This window comes from Prunus avium, chromosome 6 (genome assembly GCF_965620075.1).
Source record: "Prunus avium chromosome 6, drPruAviu1.hap1.1, whole genome shotgun sequence".
Classification (NCBI taxonomy): Eukaryota; Viridiplantae; Streptophyta; class Magnoliopsida; order Rosales; family Rosaceae; genus Prunus; species Prunus avium.
In genome coordinates this window covers 36,902,496-36,916,645 of record NC_142289.1, presented here as the reverse complement: position 1 = coordinate 36,916,645, position 14,150 = coordinate 36,902,496, and the positions used below count along the sequence as shown (strand labels likewise).

Sequence of the window (14,150 nt, the reverse complement as noted above, 5' to 3'; positions counted from 1 at the left end):
GACGTTCCAGAACCTTCTCCTTCTTGCAACCCACCTGCTAAGTTCACGCCTTTGGAGCATCAAGTGGTGGACCTCAAGAAGAGGTACCCAGATGTCCTTTTGATGGTGGAAGTTGGTTACAAGTACCGGTTCTTCGGCTAAGACGCCGAAATTGCTGCTAGGGTTTTGGGGATTTATGCCCATATGGAGAGGTCTGTGGGGAATGGGGGAGAAGAAATCAAAGGTAGGGGGTTTGGGTCTCATGATTTTTTTTTTCTCTTTTTCTTCAATTCTTTTTCTAATTTTGTATTTATTTTAACCCTATTTTATTTGTTAATTATGAAAAGTTGTATTTACCCTAAAATTTGGTTAAATCTAACAGAAAATTAGACGGTGGGACCAATGGAGCGATTAATATATAATTAATGGACCATTTGAACGAATAATTTAATTGATGGACTAAAATGTAAATCGAGTACAAGTTTGAGGACCATTTGAGTAATTTACCTTTACAATATATCATTAAATCCATTCTTTTTTTATTTGATTTAATATGGGTATAATTGAAAATTTATACAAACTTTGTTTTCCATTCCTACTCGAAACAAACATGGAAAAGGAAATAAAGTGATATCTCTCGGTTACTTTCCCAGTATTACCAAACATGGGAAATGAATCTTCCATTTCCCATCCCTTTGGAAATAATATGAGCATGAGAAATGATTTCCCCTCAAATTCATTCCGTGAACCAAACGGGACCTTAAGAAAAAACTAGTCGAGTTCATCGTATTATAATGACTGTACTTGTGTGTGTGTGTGTGTGTGTGTGTGGATGGTGCTCACAACTCGTACACCACCTTTGGTAACACCTTCCAAGTGATGATATAAATGAGATGATGGGCTCTAGTGTATGGCCAATACGTGACTTCCAAGTTTGGCACATGCAGTTATAACAGTTTCAAATTGGCGTGTTCGGGTTGTGTCATTTTGGGGTCGAGTACGAATTAATCCTAATTCGACACAAATTGTCAATTGCAAAGTCATCTAAAAAATTAAGAGTACCAATAACTAGCACTTTGTCTATTAATATTTTTCTTTATAACGTTGAAACAAGTTACAAATCCGAATGGTAATTCACACTGATAAAGAAAAAAGTTCAGAGTTCTATACGGAAATTTTGGATAAATTTTATCGAGTAACTAGGGTTTTGTTTGGTCAGATGACAACCTAAAAAAATTGGTGGAGAAGGGTGGGTTGTGCGTTGGTTGGTCCATATGCACTGGTTTGGTGACTTATCCTAGTGTGCCAATCAATCGCATAACCATGTATGTAGCAGCCATTTTGCCTCGTCAGTGTTTGTCGACAGACACAGCCAGTCTTCTTCCACTACCCTTTTTTTTTATTCTTATTTTTTTCTTATACCTAAGTTTCAAAATTGAATCATTTCCAATAAATATATTACAAAATTAGTATAATGCGCTACACTGTTGCCACCTGTCCCTGCGACAATCTGCCTCACAACAACTACCAACCATTCAAACTTTGAAATGCAAGTTGATAGATAGGTCGCCATGACCCAATTGTCTTTCTCAGCAGTGTTATCTTGCAAGGAATGTCTCTCTCAGTTGATGACTCTTGTTTGATCATCTGCATATGATCCAACGGTCAGAAGACAAAGAACCAAGATTGTGATATTATTTCTGACCTCTTAATTAGGGCATTTCACAGTGACGACTTGACTTAATGATGAGCTCAAGACAAAAAGGTCATTAGAAACATAAACTATCCAACTTTCATAGAATTCTGCGGTCGCATGGATGCGAAATCATAGTTTACCAACCATTATATTTAAAATCATTTATGGGTTTACCTAACCATTATCCATAGTGCTTTATTAATTCTAAGCAAAATCTAGTAATTGTTTGCTCACAATCTAATTGGATAAAAAAAATAATACAATTATTCCATCTTTCATATATTAGTACGTATAGGGTATAGGGCTTAGTACATATACCTCATTCTAGAATATCGACTTACCCATACTTACCATCACTGCCCATTTATCGAAAACCTTCAGAGGTTATTTGTTACACAAGCTTGGCTTAGTCATAAGTAACACAACATATATATAAGTGATATTCTACGTTATTTTAAAGTAATTCTTCAACCCATTTATAAGTGATATTGAGAATCTGCAGTATATTGAGGGCTTGATTTTTTTTTCAATGGCAATGTAAAAGTAAGAATTAAAACTTCTTCGACCCATTCAAAAGTGATCAGTTGGCAATAACATTCACTCTAAATCAATGAGTAAAATTGAATACATTAAAACCACCGTATAAAAAATCACATATACCATTTAGGACTTTTGGCCTATTTTTATTCTCAACAAATAATTTTATATAATCGCAATTCTCACCCCCTCCCCCCCCCCCCCCAAATAAATGAAACTAATCCAATCATTAATTTTTCCTATTTGAGGAGTGAATCATCAAGTCTATAAAAGCAATTATGTCTTATGAGAGGCCTATCTTCCCAAATGAGTGACGTACGACAATTGGCATTTGGATTTAACCAAGAAACTAAAAATAAATAAATAAAATACACAAGTGGGCCACTGTTTATTGACTACGATTCATGATCGTCTGCCCATGCCCCATTACTTTAGAGGAAAATTTAAAATAAGAAAGAAGGATGAATCAACTAATGAGTCATTAATTACTAATTATAGGTTACTTGCAATGTTGGATGCTTGTAAGGATTCTGGTTGATATGTCCCACGCAGAGATACCTTTCTTGTCGATTTAAATTGCATGCCCTCCTCCAATCAAAGAATTTTCCATTGCCAATTATCTAAGAGAAGGAAACAAACGAACCCCAAGATTCCACCCACTTCTCAATCCATGCCCCCACCACACTTCTCTCTCTCTCTCTCTCTCTCTCTCTTTCCTCAAGAAATTATCTATTCTTTACTTTAATTTATATATATATTATGCAAATCATGTTTAAAGAAGTTAATTAAGTAGATATGATTGCATGCATATGGTCCAAAATGGCTTAATGAATGATGGTGTGTGATAGCATCCATTTAAAGCTTACACATTAATGCCTTTGAATTTGCTATGACTTGTAAGCTATTACTTTGCATGTCATTTTCCTTTCCCCTTTTTCTCTTTTTGATATGATACTACAAATATATATATCTCATTGTGACTCATGGGTTTAACTTCAAAGTCATCACAAAGCTATCGACCAAACAAAAATCTAAAAACTTCGACGTCACCACAAAGCTAAACATCCTAAAAATGGATCTCCAAAATCTTACATAATAAAACTACCAAAACATTACTATTCATAATCCAAGACACATGGATGACTCCTACTTGTAAATCACCATAGACTAGTCCATATTGGTTAGGAAGTGCTTTTTAATTACCACCTCCATTTAGGAGCCGAAGTTTACAAGATATTAGGTCATGCAATCTGATATCACAAATTTTTTTTTTTTTTTCCTTTCTGCTATTGAAGAACTTAAGATTTAGTCATAATAAGTGAGATTTCATTTCTTTATTACGTACTAACTAGTAATCTGTGGACACGTGATGAGTACGTAGAAGGAGATGTTGAATTGGTTAAATTCTGTGTTATATGTGATAGAAGGATACTTTCACTTTATACATTTTTTTCACAATAATTTATCTCTGTTCATTGAAATCATTTTGAAGTTTTATATATATGCACTTATCTTTTCATTATTTCTTAGTTGACAAAAACATATTCTCTTAATAATTGTATAGATACGGGTCCAAAATAAATAAACAAATAAAAGTAAAAAAGGGTTCATTTCCATGAAATCTACTCTTTATTTAATCAAACAATTTGATGATTACACATCAATATAAATAAGCTAAGATATTACTAAAAAGAATAGATACTTTGCTTCAAAGCCACCATAAACCAAGGACAAGGCTTTCCCATTCCAAGCATACTCCCCATGCCATGACCAATTTATGGGGAAGCAAACCAAAATACATCTCAATAAATAAAAACCCCACACGCCCGTCATCCTCTCTCCTGAGGTAGTTTGTACTCCCAAACCCAAATACCTCTCTAAGGCCCCATCCCCCCCTCTCCCTCTCTCTGTGCCAAAACAACCTTCACTATCAATGGCGTAAAGAAACAACAAAAGCAAAGCTTGCGTGCCCGAAACCATTGAAACAATCGCAACCCAAATGAGTTTTAAATACAAAAATTAAAACCCATATCGAAAAACTTTATCTTTTCTTGAAAATTTTGAAACTGCTTTAGTAGAAGCAGTCCACAGAGGGAAAACAGAGAGAAACAGAGTGAAACAGAGAGAGAACAGAGCATAACGGTGTCGTTTAGGTGTTGCATATGCTAATGAGAAGCGAGCATTGTGGGATTTGTCAACCTGGGAAAGCCGGGAGAGTCTCTGTTGGAGGGTATTTTCGACTGCATCCATGAAATCACGACGGCCTTGGCTTTCTCTGCTGATAGGATGAGCGATTCAGCTTACAGAGTCGAAACAACGTCGCGTCTCGCCCAATGGAGAATCGACAACTTGGCTTCCTGCACCTACCGCAAATCGGATCCTTTCAAGATTGGCAAGTGGAATTGGTCAGTCAAAACCCAACTCAAATTTTTCACTTTTTACCAAAATTCTTGCTTTGTTGAAATTAATGATCATCAAGATTGAAATCCATGCATGATCAATGTTAACCTAAGATCAGCCATTAACATTTCAATCATTTATATTAACTATAGAAATAAATTTAACCCATTGCATATGTTACAAGTCTGATTGGTAGCTGGGAAAATTTGCCCTGTGTTTGCGTTATATTTTTTTATGGGTTGGAGTGAATTTTAACCTTTTTTTTGTTTTACTTTTTGTTTGGGGTTTGAAATGAAGGCACTTATCTCTAGAGAAGAACAGGGTGTTGTATGTTAAATTGTATCCAGAGATATCGAATTTAACCAGAGATAATCCACCGATTGCTTCTTTTATTATTCGAGTGGTCTGTTCTGTGGGTGATCGCAAGACCTTAACTCATCCAGGTAACCCTCAAGTTATGTCATGCTTTTCTAATTGGGACCCTTAATTTTGGTTAACCTTTTGATGCTTTTAGGGAAAGATGATCATGATTTGAATTGATGAAGTCGAATTCTTTGATCTGTTTTCTTAATGATGCTGCTTTTCTTTTCTTTTCTTTAGCAGAGCTCATTTACTGCTTTATTTTTGTTTCGTATTCATGTAGAAATTACAAACAAAAAGCTCAAGAGCAATGAGGATTTTGTTTGGGCAATTGAGGTTCCCTTAACTGGAAAATTCATCATTGACGTTGAATTCCTTGATTTGAAGACTGCGTCCGGAGACGTAAGCATCTTACTTGGGTTGCTGTTGTAAGAACTGCTAATATTAATTTAAATATATAGTATGATATTGAAGAGCCAACATAATCACATTGTTCTGTTGAGACAGAGGTTAGGTTGAGCAAAAGTAATAATAAACAAGAGTGCTGATTTCACCATTCCTAATTTAACAATGATAATTTTCCATTACATTTATAGGGTGGAGAACCTTGCTCCATCTGGGCTGAAGGATTGACGCAAAAGCGATCCAATGCAACAGCTCTTGCGTCCCTTGGTCGAATGTTAACAGAAGGCATCCACACCGACATCATGATTAACGTGTCTGATGGAAGCATTGGAGCTCATCGGGCAATTCTTGCTGCAAGATCACCTGTTTTCCGGAGCATGTTTTCGCATGACCTCAAAGAGAAGGAACTGTCCACCATAAACATCTCTGATATGTCAATTGATGCTTGTCAGGCTTTTCTTAATTACATTTATGGGAACATCGGACATGAAGAATTCCTGAACAACAGGCTTGCCCTTCTCCATGCTGCTGATAAGTATGACATCTCTGACCTGAAAGATGCATGCCATGAGAGTCTTTTGGAAGATATTGATTCAAAGAATGTACTTGAGAGGCTCCAAAATGCATCTCTATATCAATTGCCGCGACTGAAAACCAGCTGCATGCGGTATCTTGTGAAGTTTGGTAAGATATATGACATCCGAGATGATTTCAATGCCTTTTTGCTAAGTGCAGACAGGGACTTGATAGCAGAAATCTTCCATGAAGTTCTTAATGCCTGGAAAGGGTTCTGAAGCCTACAAAAACAAAAGACTGAAATCATGAGCGCTGTTACATCTGTCCTATCTTGAATTGTCCATGAATATGTGGATTGCTAGTAAAATTAGTGTCCAGGATTTATGGTCATGTTGATTCTTTAGTCCAGATCGAATTTATCTATGTCGTCCTGTACATATATATATTGGTTCTCATGTCATGACATAGAAGCTGCCATTCGTGTTACAGAAACACATATTCTTGAATTCAAAAGTGAAATTTGAATGATTTTATATTTTGGTTTCGGATTTGAATGATCATTTTATTTTATCAATGGAATAGTTACATCTTGAAGTCTGAAGAACAGGCCAAATCCTTGACATGCATGGCACACGCATGAGAAACAAAAGCATCTGAATTATCTTCAAGAACATGTTTCGTAATCATTTTACGGCCAGGGTAATGGATTTAAAGAAAATTCAAAACATATAGCAACTAAAGCACAACTAACAAGTTATGAAGACAAAATAGTATAGGAATTCTCTTTGTTACTCGAGAATCTTGAACTCGGCATGAGCAAAACAACGACAATGGCAAGTTTCAGAGCAAGAGCAATTAATCTGTAACTTCTTATAGCAAGGGCAAGTAGCTCACCTTGGAGAGAAACTCTGAGGGAGGGGTTCCTTCTTGTTTCTAACACTGATGTAATTGTGAGCTTTTCTTCTTTAACTGTAATGTTGAGAGACAAGTCCTGATGAAGTGTACACTTCCAAGGAAAGCTTGAAATAACGCTACCAAATCATAAGTGATAAGAACTTCTGGGGGAGCATCTGTTAGAATATATGCATTTACACAGAGAGAGAGAGAGAGAGAGAGAGAGAGAGAGAGAGAGAGAGAGAAGAGGAGTGGTTAGAAAGCATATGGAGAGAATATTATTTGAATCGTTCTTTTATTTTTGTTTCTCCCCTTGGGGTCCACAAGAAACATGGGCTTTGTTTCTCCCTTTGTCTAAAACTGTATGGACTATTTGATCCATACATGAGAATGCTGAGCACATTTGTATCTCTATTTGGACAACCTAGTTGCAGGATTGCCTCGGCTCTAAAGGCAAGGTTGGCCCAACTACAAAAATGAAAGAGAGATTTGCAGTTCAGATTTCTATTTTTATTTTTCACTTTTATTTATATATTTTTTATACGAGAGAGACGTGATACATTTGCATTTTGCAAATCTTTTTACAAGCAAATTTTATAATTTACTAGTCAAAGCAAATCAACAGTGATTTGCTTCGGAAAAAAAAAAGGTACTAAATTTGAATCAATTTCCCACTAAAGAAGACTAATTTATGCTAATTACTTATTCCCTGTACTAAATTTCTTGCCAAATTCAATCAGAATCCCGAAATTAATATACAGGCCACCATGATATTTGACTGATGGACGACATAATTTTTGCAAAAACATAAAGGCTATTTTTCTCTATCAAATAGTCTTATTGCCCTTTTTTGAGGCCACTGTTTTCCCCACCAATTTTCAGAAATCTCATTCTCAATCATATATCCAAATAAAAAACTGTTTCCATGATTTTTAAAAATTATATAATTTCCACACAAAAAATGCCAATTCCCTTAGAAGGTGACTTTCAAATCCCACAACTTTCCGTTATTAATGCAAAGAGAGAAGCAAATTTTCCTTCCAAAAACAGGCAAAAGCAGAGTTTTAAAAACAGGGGAAAGCAGAGCCCTCTTTACGAACTTCTTCAGAAAACATTCAAAGCAAAGCAATGGGGAGTTCAATTCACCCTCCTTTTCTTCTATCTGTTCTTCTCTTCTCTCTGTTTCAGATACCAGTCCATGCTGCCAAAAATGTATGCCTGCATTGCTTTTCTTCACTTCATTCATGCTATTCAGTTTTCTCAGTTTCCTTTTTTTCATTCTAATGAATTCTAGTGATGGCCTTGGAATTATTCTTTGTTTCAGTCTTACATAGTGTACTTAGGAGCACAGCCTCATGTCCTGGACCCTTCGTCGGTCGATCTCGATAGCATAACAAATTCTCATTACAATTTATTGGGATCAGTATTGGGAAGGTATGGCGTTAGATATAAGTTCTGACCAGGCTTTGATTTTTTTTTCTTCTTTTTTCTTTTTTTCATGTCTAATGTGGTTGAATTTGTTATTTGCTGCACTTTCTTCAATAGCAATGAAAGGGCCCAAGAAGCAATATTTTACTCCTACAACAGAAATATCAATGGCTTTGCTGCAATTTTGGATGATGAAGAGGCTGCTCAGATTGCAAGTAAGAATTCAAATCTTAGACCTTCTAAAGAAATGTATCAATTACAATGTTTTGGAAATCAATTTTACAACTTCTTTTTTATTTACAGTTTCCTCTGTTTTCCTCTGTTTCTCACAATGGCTATGCATATGCAATTGCAGAGGACCCAAATGTTCTTTCTGTTTTCCCAAACAGCGGAAGAAAACTGCATACAACTCGTTCATGGGATTTTCTTGGATTGGAAGAAAACGGAGAAGTTCGTCCCGGTTCAATTTGGAAGAAGGCACAGTTTGGTGCAAATACCATTATCGGAAACCTTGATACTGGTAATTTAATTTGATTTAATTTGTTGGTTGGTTCAAAATTTATGCAACATTGAACTCTTTGGAGTGTAAGATCGGTCACATTGTTTGCTTTTCTTGATAGATGCCTTGCCCATTAAATCTTGCGTGAGTTTTTGAAACTTGATTTCATGTCCACGTTTTTAGCACAACTGATTTCTTCGAATTAAATCCAGAAGTTGACAATGATATAGTGCTGCTGAGTTTTATGTAATTATGGTACTTTGACCTGACCCTATTAGGTCAGCGTAATTCATATCAGATGGAAACTTTCTGAAGTGATATATCATGGTTTATACGAAACAAACCCTAATTGTGAAATGCTGCCAACCCAATATGGCATTTTGCATACTGATTTTGACCAACCCACTTTCATATTTCAAACAGTTTTGCAAGTTGATGTCAAGCTTTGTTTTACTCGACTGCAAGAAAATCTTAAATCTTAGAAATTAACCGCTGTAAGAAATGCAGATCAGTCTAGATAACTGACTGTGACAACTTTGTAATACATCTGTGTTTCAAATTGTGGGTATTTTCTTCTTTCTTTTTTTTCTATTAAAATACCATATATATTATTTCCCTTTCTGGTTTAGTTTTGCTTTTGCTTCCATTATTTGTAGCATATTATTTGTGTGTGCCATACTGTTCTTGTGTCAATCATGTGTGTTTTGACGTTTTCTTTTGTTTGCCTTGTTTTCTTTATTGGGTGTGTGGTAGGTGTTTGGCCGGAATCAAAGAGCTTTAGCGATGAAGGGATTGGACCAATCCCATCCAAGTGGCGTGGAATCTGTCAGCTTGACACCAAAAATGGTTCTCACTGCAATAGGTTCATTTCTTTTCTCCACTTCTTGCTGTCTTTCTTAAGCACTTCAATTTGCAAAACACATTACATGTTTGAAGAGTTTAATTGTCCCTCATTTGAGTGATCAAGACTTATTTATGGGTACAAACATAACTTAAGATGCTAGGTGAAGATATCCAATAGGTATATCTAACTTTAGTAGACGAATTATGGACTCTAAATTACATTTATGGACAGAAATCATCCACTTGCTCGTGAGGACTGCCTTTAACATTTCTCTTATTTTACGCCTACCCAACTATTTTGGAATTGGTTTTCATCACCATGTGAGTTTATGGTTTATGGGATGTGACTGTATCCCATGGGTAATTGACTTTTGAAAGTACACTAGCACGCACTGGGACCTATTGGGCTACATCTATGATCCAACACCCTAACTTTGATATAAAGTTCGAAAAGAAAGGGGGTCCCTGTTATAAAGTTCCCAAAAGCTGTGTCTCCCACCAATTTTTTCTGGTATGTCATACTTTTGCAATTTATCACCTATCAGTTCAGCTCTATTTTATTTTTATTTTTTTTGAATTATGTGATGGAAAGAATATGCTTTGAGAGTCATCAAAGTAAAAAGTTTGGATCAAAAGAAAAATGGTTTCCTGTATTTTATCCACATTGAAAGAGGCTTTTTTTGTTTGGTCCTTATCATGCTTGGAGTTGACTGAAATGCCTCCAATTTAAATCTCAGAAAGTAAACTTGGGTCATTGTTTATGTTGCACATTTTCATCACATGCAGACGTAAGACCAACTATGGTAGCAATGTCTGTGTTGTACTAATCTAATCTACAAAAAGTTATTATTTACTACTAATATTATATTCATTACATGCTGCCTCACTTTCATGCATATTTTTCTTAGCACGCAAGTTGTGATTGCTGCATTGATAGTTTGTTTAATTCAGTTCACATGGCTGTGTTTTTCGGTTGAAGAAATCTTTGCTTGTCAGCTTAATACAAGTTTAATTAGCTGATAATCACTTGTGCAGGAAGCTGATCGGAGCAAGGTACTTTAGCAAAGGCTATCTTGCATATGCCTCCACAGTAAACTCCTCTGCAGCTAAGCCCATCCAGCCCAACGCACGCGACTTTGGTGGCCATGGCTCTCACACCCTGTCAACAGCTGCTGGTAATTTCGTCCCGAGAGCAAGTATCTTCGGCAATGGCAATGGCACTGCGAAGGGTGGATCGCCGAAAGCTCGTGTGGCTGCGTACAAGGTATGTTGGCCGCCAATCAATGGCAACGAGTGCTTTGATGCAGACATCATGGCAGCCTTTGATGCTGCAATCAGTGACGGTGTTGATGTGCTTTCGGTGTCTCTGGGTGGTCAAGCTGCAGAGTTCTTTAGTGATGGGATCGCAATAGGGTCCTTCCATGCTGTCAAGAAGGGGATTTCTGTGGTCAGCTCAGCTGGCAATTCAGGCCCTACCCCCGGGACAGTGTCGAATGTGTCACCGTGGTTGCTCACAGTTGGAGCTAGCACAATTGATCGTGAGTTCTCCAGTTATGTTGCTCTCGGCAACAAGAAGCATCTCAAGGCACTTTAACCCCTCAACCGCCATTTGTTCATTGTTGTTATGAGTAATGCTAGACGGATTGCATTAATTGACGATATGATATATAGTCGTTGATGTGCTAATCAACAGTTATATTTCCCAAAATAATCCTAGTTTTTTTTTTTTTTGCATTGTTTTTACTAGGGAGCAAGTCTTTCCTCTGGAGCTTTGCCATCTAAGAAGTTCTACCCATTGATAAGTGCAGTAGATGCTAAAGCAGCTAATGCTTCCGGTTCAGATGCGTGAGTACCACCAGTTATTTTCATGATATGTTCTTCATGATTTACAATGCTTGACCGTTTCTTGTTGAACTTTGTTCAGCCAGCTCTGCAAAGCCGGAAGCCTGGAAAAAAAGAAGGTGGAGGGGAAAATTTTGGTCTGCGTTCGAGGGGAAAATGCAAGAGCTGACAAGGGTCAGCAAGCTGTTCTTGCAGGCGCTGTTGGAATGATTTTGGTTAATGATAAGCTAAGTGGGAATGAATTAATTGCTGATCCTCACTTGCTTCCCACTTCACATGTCAATTATTCTGATGGGAAAGCTGTTTTTGCCTACATCAAGTCTACCAAGTACATGTTTACATCTTTCACTTTTTGTTTGTGAACTTCAAAAGTTCCTGATTAATTATCTGGCTCCTCATTCGGTGAAATTTTGCATGCATCAGGACCCCTGTGGCTTACTTAACTCGTGTGAAGACGGAAGTAGGAACAAAACCAGCACCATTTATGGCTTCATTCTCTTCTAGGGGACCTAACACCATTGAGCAGTCAATCCTTAAGGTATTCTTTGAAACTGTTTTCTAACTTGTGTGTATAGTGTTAGTTTAGATTATTTCAACTAATTTGTTCTTGTTTGTAAATCAGCCTGATATCACAGCACCAGGGGTGAGTATAATTGCTGCTTATACTGGAGCAGAAGGGCCAACTAATCAGAAGTTTGATAAGCGCCGTGTATCTTTCAATACAGAATCTGGAACTTCGATGTCATGCCCTCATGTATCTGGAATTGTCGGTCTTCTGAAAACTCTTCACCCATCTTGGAGCCCTGCAGCTATTAAATCTGCAATCATGACCACAGGTACAAGCTTTTTTTAGTGACACCATAACTAGTCAAACTTGTTTTGGAATCTTACATTTTCCTTTTTTCGCTTCGATTGCAGCAAGAAAACGAGATAACAACAAGGAGGCAATGCAGGATTCATCCAAAGCCAGAGCAACACCATTTGCTTATGGAGCAGGACATGTTCAACCAAACCGTGCTATGGACCCTGGACTTGTTTATGACTTAACTACTGATGATTACTTGAACTTCTTATGCGCTCGTGGCTATAACACAACACTGCTCAAAGTATTTTCCAACGAGCGCCACACATGTCCCAAGGCATACAGTCTTGCAGATTTTAACTATCCTTCAATTACAGTTCCTGATCTCCATGACAAACCAGTGACTGTAACTAGAAGAGTTAAGAATGTTGGTTCTCCAGGCACATACGTAGTACATATTAAGGAACCGGCAGGAGTTTCTGTGTCGGTTAAGCCTAGTAGCTTGCAATTCAAGACCATTGGTGAAGAGAAGAAATTCAAGGTTGTTCTGAAGCCTAAGGTTCAGGGTACTCAAGACTATGTGTTTGGAGAGTTGAATTGGTCTGATGGAAAGCGCAATGTCAGGAGCCCTATTGTTGTCATGCGCTACTAGAAATGACAAAGTAGGTCAATTCATTTTCATCATTGTCTAGAGCCCTTCAAATATGTGGAAATGATTAGGTAGAGATCACATTAGTCAGATGTATTTTATGTCTTTTCTGTATTTTGGCATAAATGATTTATTTTTTCTAAAACATCAGTGGAAAATAAAATGGTCAATAAAGGAATTGATGATGAAGGATCAAATGGAAGTTTTTATTTGGTTACCATGTGAAAAAATGTAGTGTTAATTTAATATTTTTTTTCTTGACTTGAGCTCGTTGTGTGTCACACCTTGCTACCCAAACAGGCATAAAATAGGACAAAGACTTGGACCCATGTGTCCAAACAAGGATCTTTTGGTTTACTTAAAAAATATTGAAGCAGCTCTCGTACGGAGTCACCACTTTGGCCAACACTTTACCCCTTACGGGCCGACCCGGTGTGAGTGGGGATTAGTCTGGGTTGTGGTTAAGGCTTAAAGGTGCCACCCATAGTTGGGGCCCATCTAGGACCACCTCATGGTTCAGACCAAAAAAAAAAAAAAAAAAATTGAAGCACAATGGCCAGAAGAAAAAACAGAAATCTCAAAGTTAAAGCAGTCCACCATCAAATTAAACATCTCTCTTATACATATACATATACATATCAGCATTTTTTGTTTATGGAATCTACTTTTTCAAGCTATCAGTGCCATAAATTTATATAGTTATGTCAACAATTTGTCATACAGAGAAATAAACTTGAACCAGCTTTGTAGCCAACATTTTTGTACAAAGATTAATCAAAGCAATGGTGCTTTCAACTCTTCCTTCCTTGCTTCTACCAGTTCTTTTGTTCTTTCTGTTGCAGACACCTACCCTATCCATAAAAAAGGCAAGCATGTTTTTCTTTTAATCTTTTTGCTGTAGCTAAACAAGTTTTCTTGAACATGATGATCATATTTCTAAAGTGTACTTGAGTTCTTCCAATGACCTTAAGATTTCTTTGGTACTGCAGTCATTCATAGTGTACTTAGGAGCACATTCACATGGCCCCGACCCCTCATCCGTGGATCTCGATTCTGTGAGAAAATTTCATTATGATTTTCTGGGGTCTTTCTTGAGAAGGTATAGAATTTAACACAAGGCAAAGTAAACTTCTGGTCCTTTCCATATAAATTGATGTTCCAAACTATTTTATTTGCATTGAATTCCACTTACAGCAATAAGAGTGCCAAAGATGTGATCTTCTACTCCTACACTAGACATATTAATGGTTTTGCTGCAATTCTTGAAGAGGAAGAAGCTGCAGATATTGCAGGTATGTGG

At 36.9% G+C, this 14,150-nt stretch overlaps 2 protein-coding genes and 2 long non-coding RNA genes across 4 annotated transcripts; 3 read left to right on the top strand and 1 right to left on the bottom strand.

Annotated features, from left to right (window-relative positions):
- Positions 1-3,999: 3,999 nt before the first annotated feature.
- Positions 4,000-6,426, top strand: LOC148294133 (BTB/POZ domain-containing protein At1g55760-like). Its single transcript, XM_088253994.1, has 4 exons — positions 4,000-4,617; positions 4,910-5,055; positions 5,256-5,374; positions 5,569-6,426. The coding sequence occupies exons 1-4, from the start codon at positions 4,499-4,501 to the stop codon at positions 6,169-6,171; spliced, it is 987 nt and encodes a 328-aa protein (XP_088110120.1). The 5' UTR covers positions 4,000-4,498; the 3' UTR covers positions 6,172-6,426.
- Positions 6,113-7,033, bottom strand: LOC148294132 (uncharacterized). Its single transcript, XR_015836243.1, has 2 exons — positions 6,788-7,033; positions 6,113-6,174 (listed from the first exon to the last, which is right to left on the bottom strand). It is a non-coding gene; the product is annotated as an uncharacterized LOC148294132 (long non-coding RNA).
- A 787-nt stretch (positions 7,034-7,820) lies between these two features.
- On the top strand, positions 7,821-13,047 carry LOC148294131 (subtilisin-like protease SBT5.4). The gene is made up of 11 exons (XM_088254107.1): positions 7,821-7,999; positions 8,112-8,221; positions 8,333-8,430; positions 8,571-8,735; positions 9,468-9,576; positions 10,593-11,142; positions 11,305-11,402; positions 11,482-11,727; positions 11,823-11,937; positions 12,022-12,235; positions 12,318-13,047. The coding sequence occupies exons 1-11, from the start codon at positions 7,916-7,918 to the stop codon at positions 12,851-12,853; spliced, it is 2,325 nt and encodes a 774-aa protein (XP_088110233.1). The 5' UTR covers positions 7,821-7,915; the 3' UTR covers positions 12,854-13,047.
- Positions 13,048-13,430: 383 nt separating this feature from the next.
- LOC148294130 (uncharacterized) lies at positions 13,431-14,142 on the top strand. Its single transcript, XR_015836267.1, has 3 exons — positions 13,431-13,716; positions 13,840-13,949; positions 14,045-14,142. It is a non-coding gene; the product is annotated as an uncharacterized LOC148294130 (long non-coding RNA).
- The last annotated feature ends 8 nt before the right edge of the window (positions 14,143-14,150 follow it).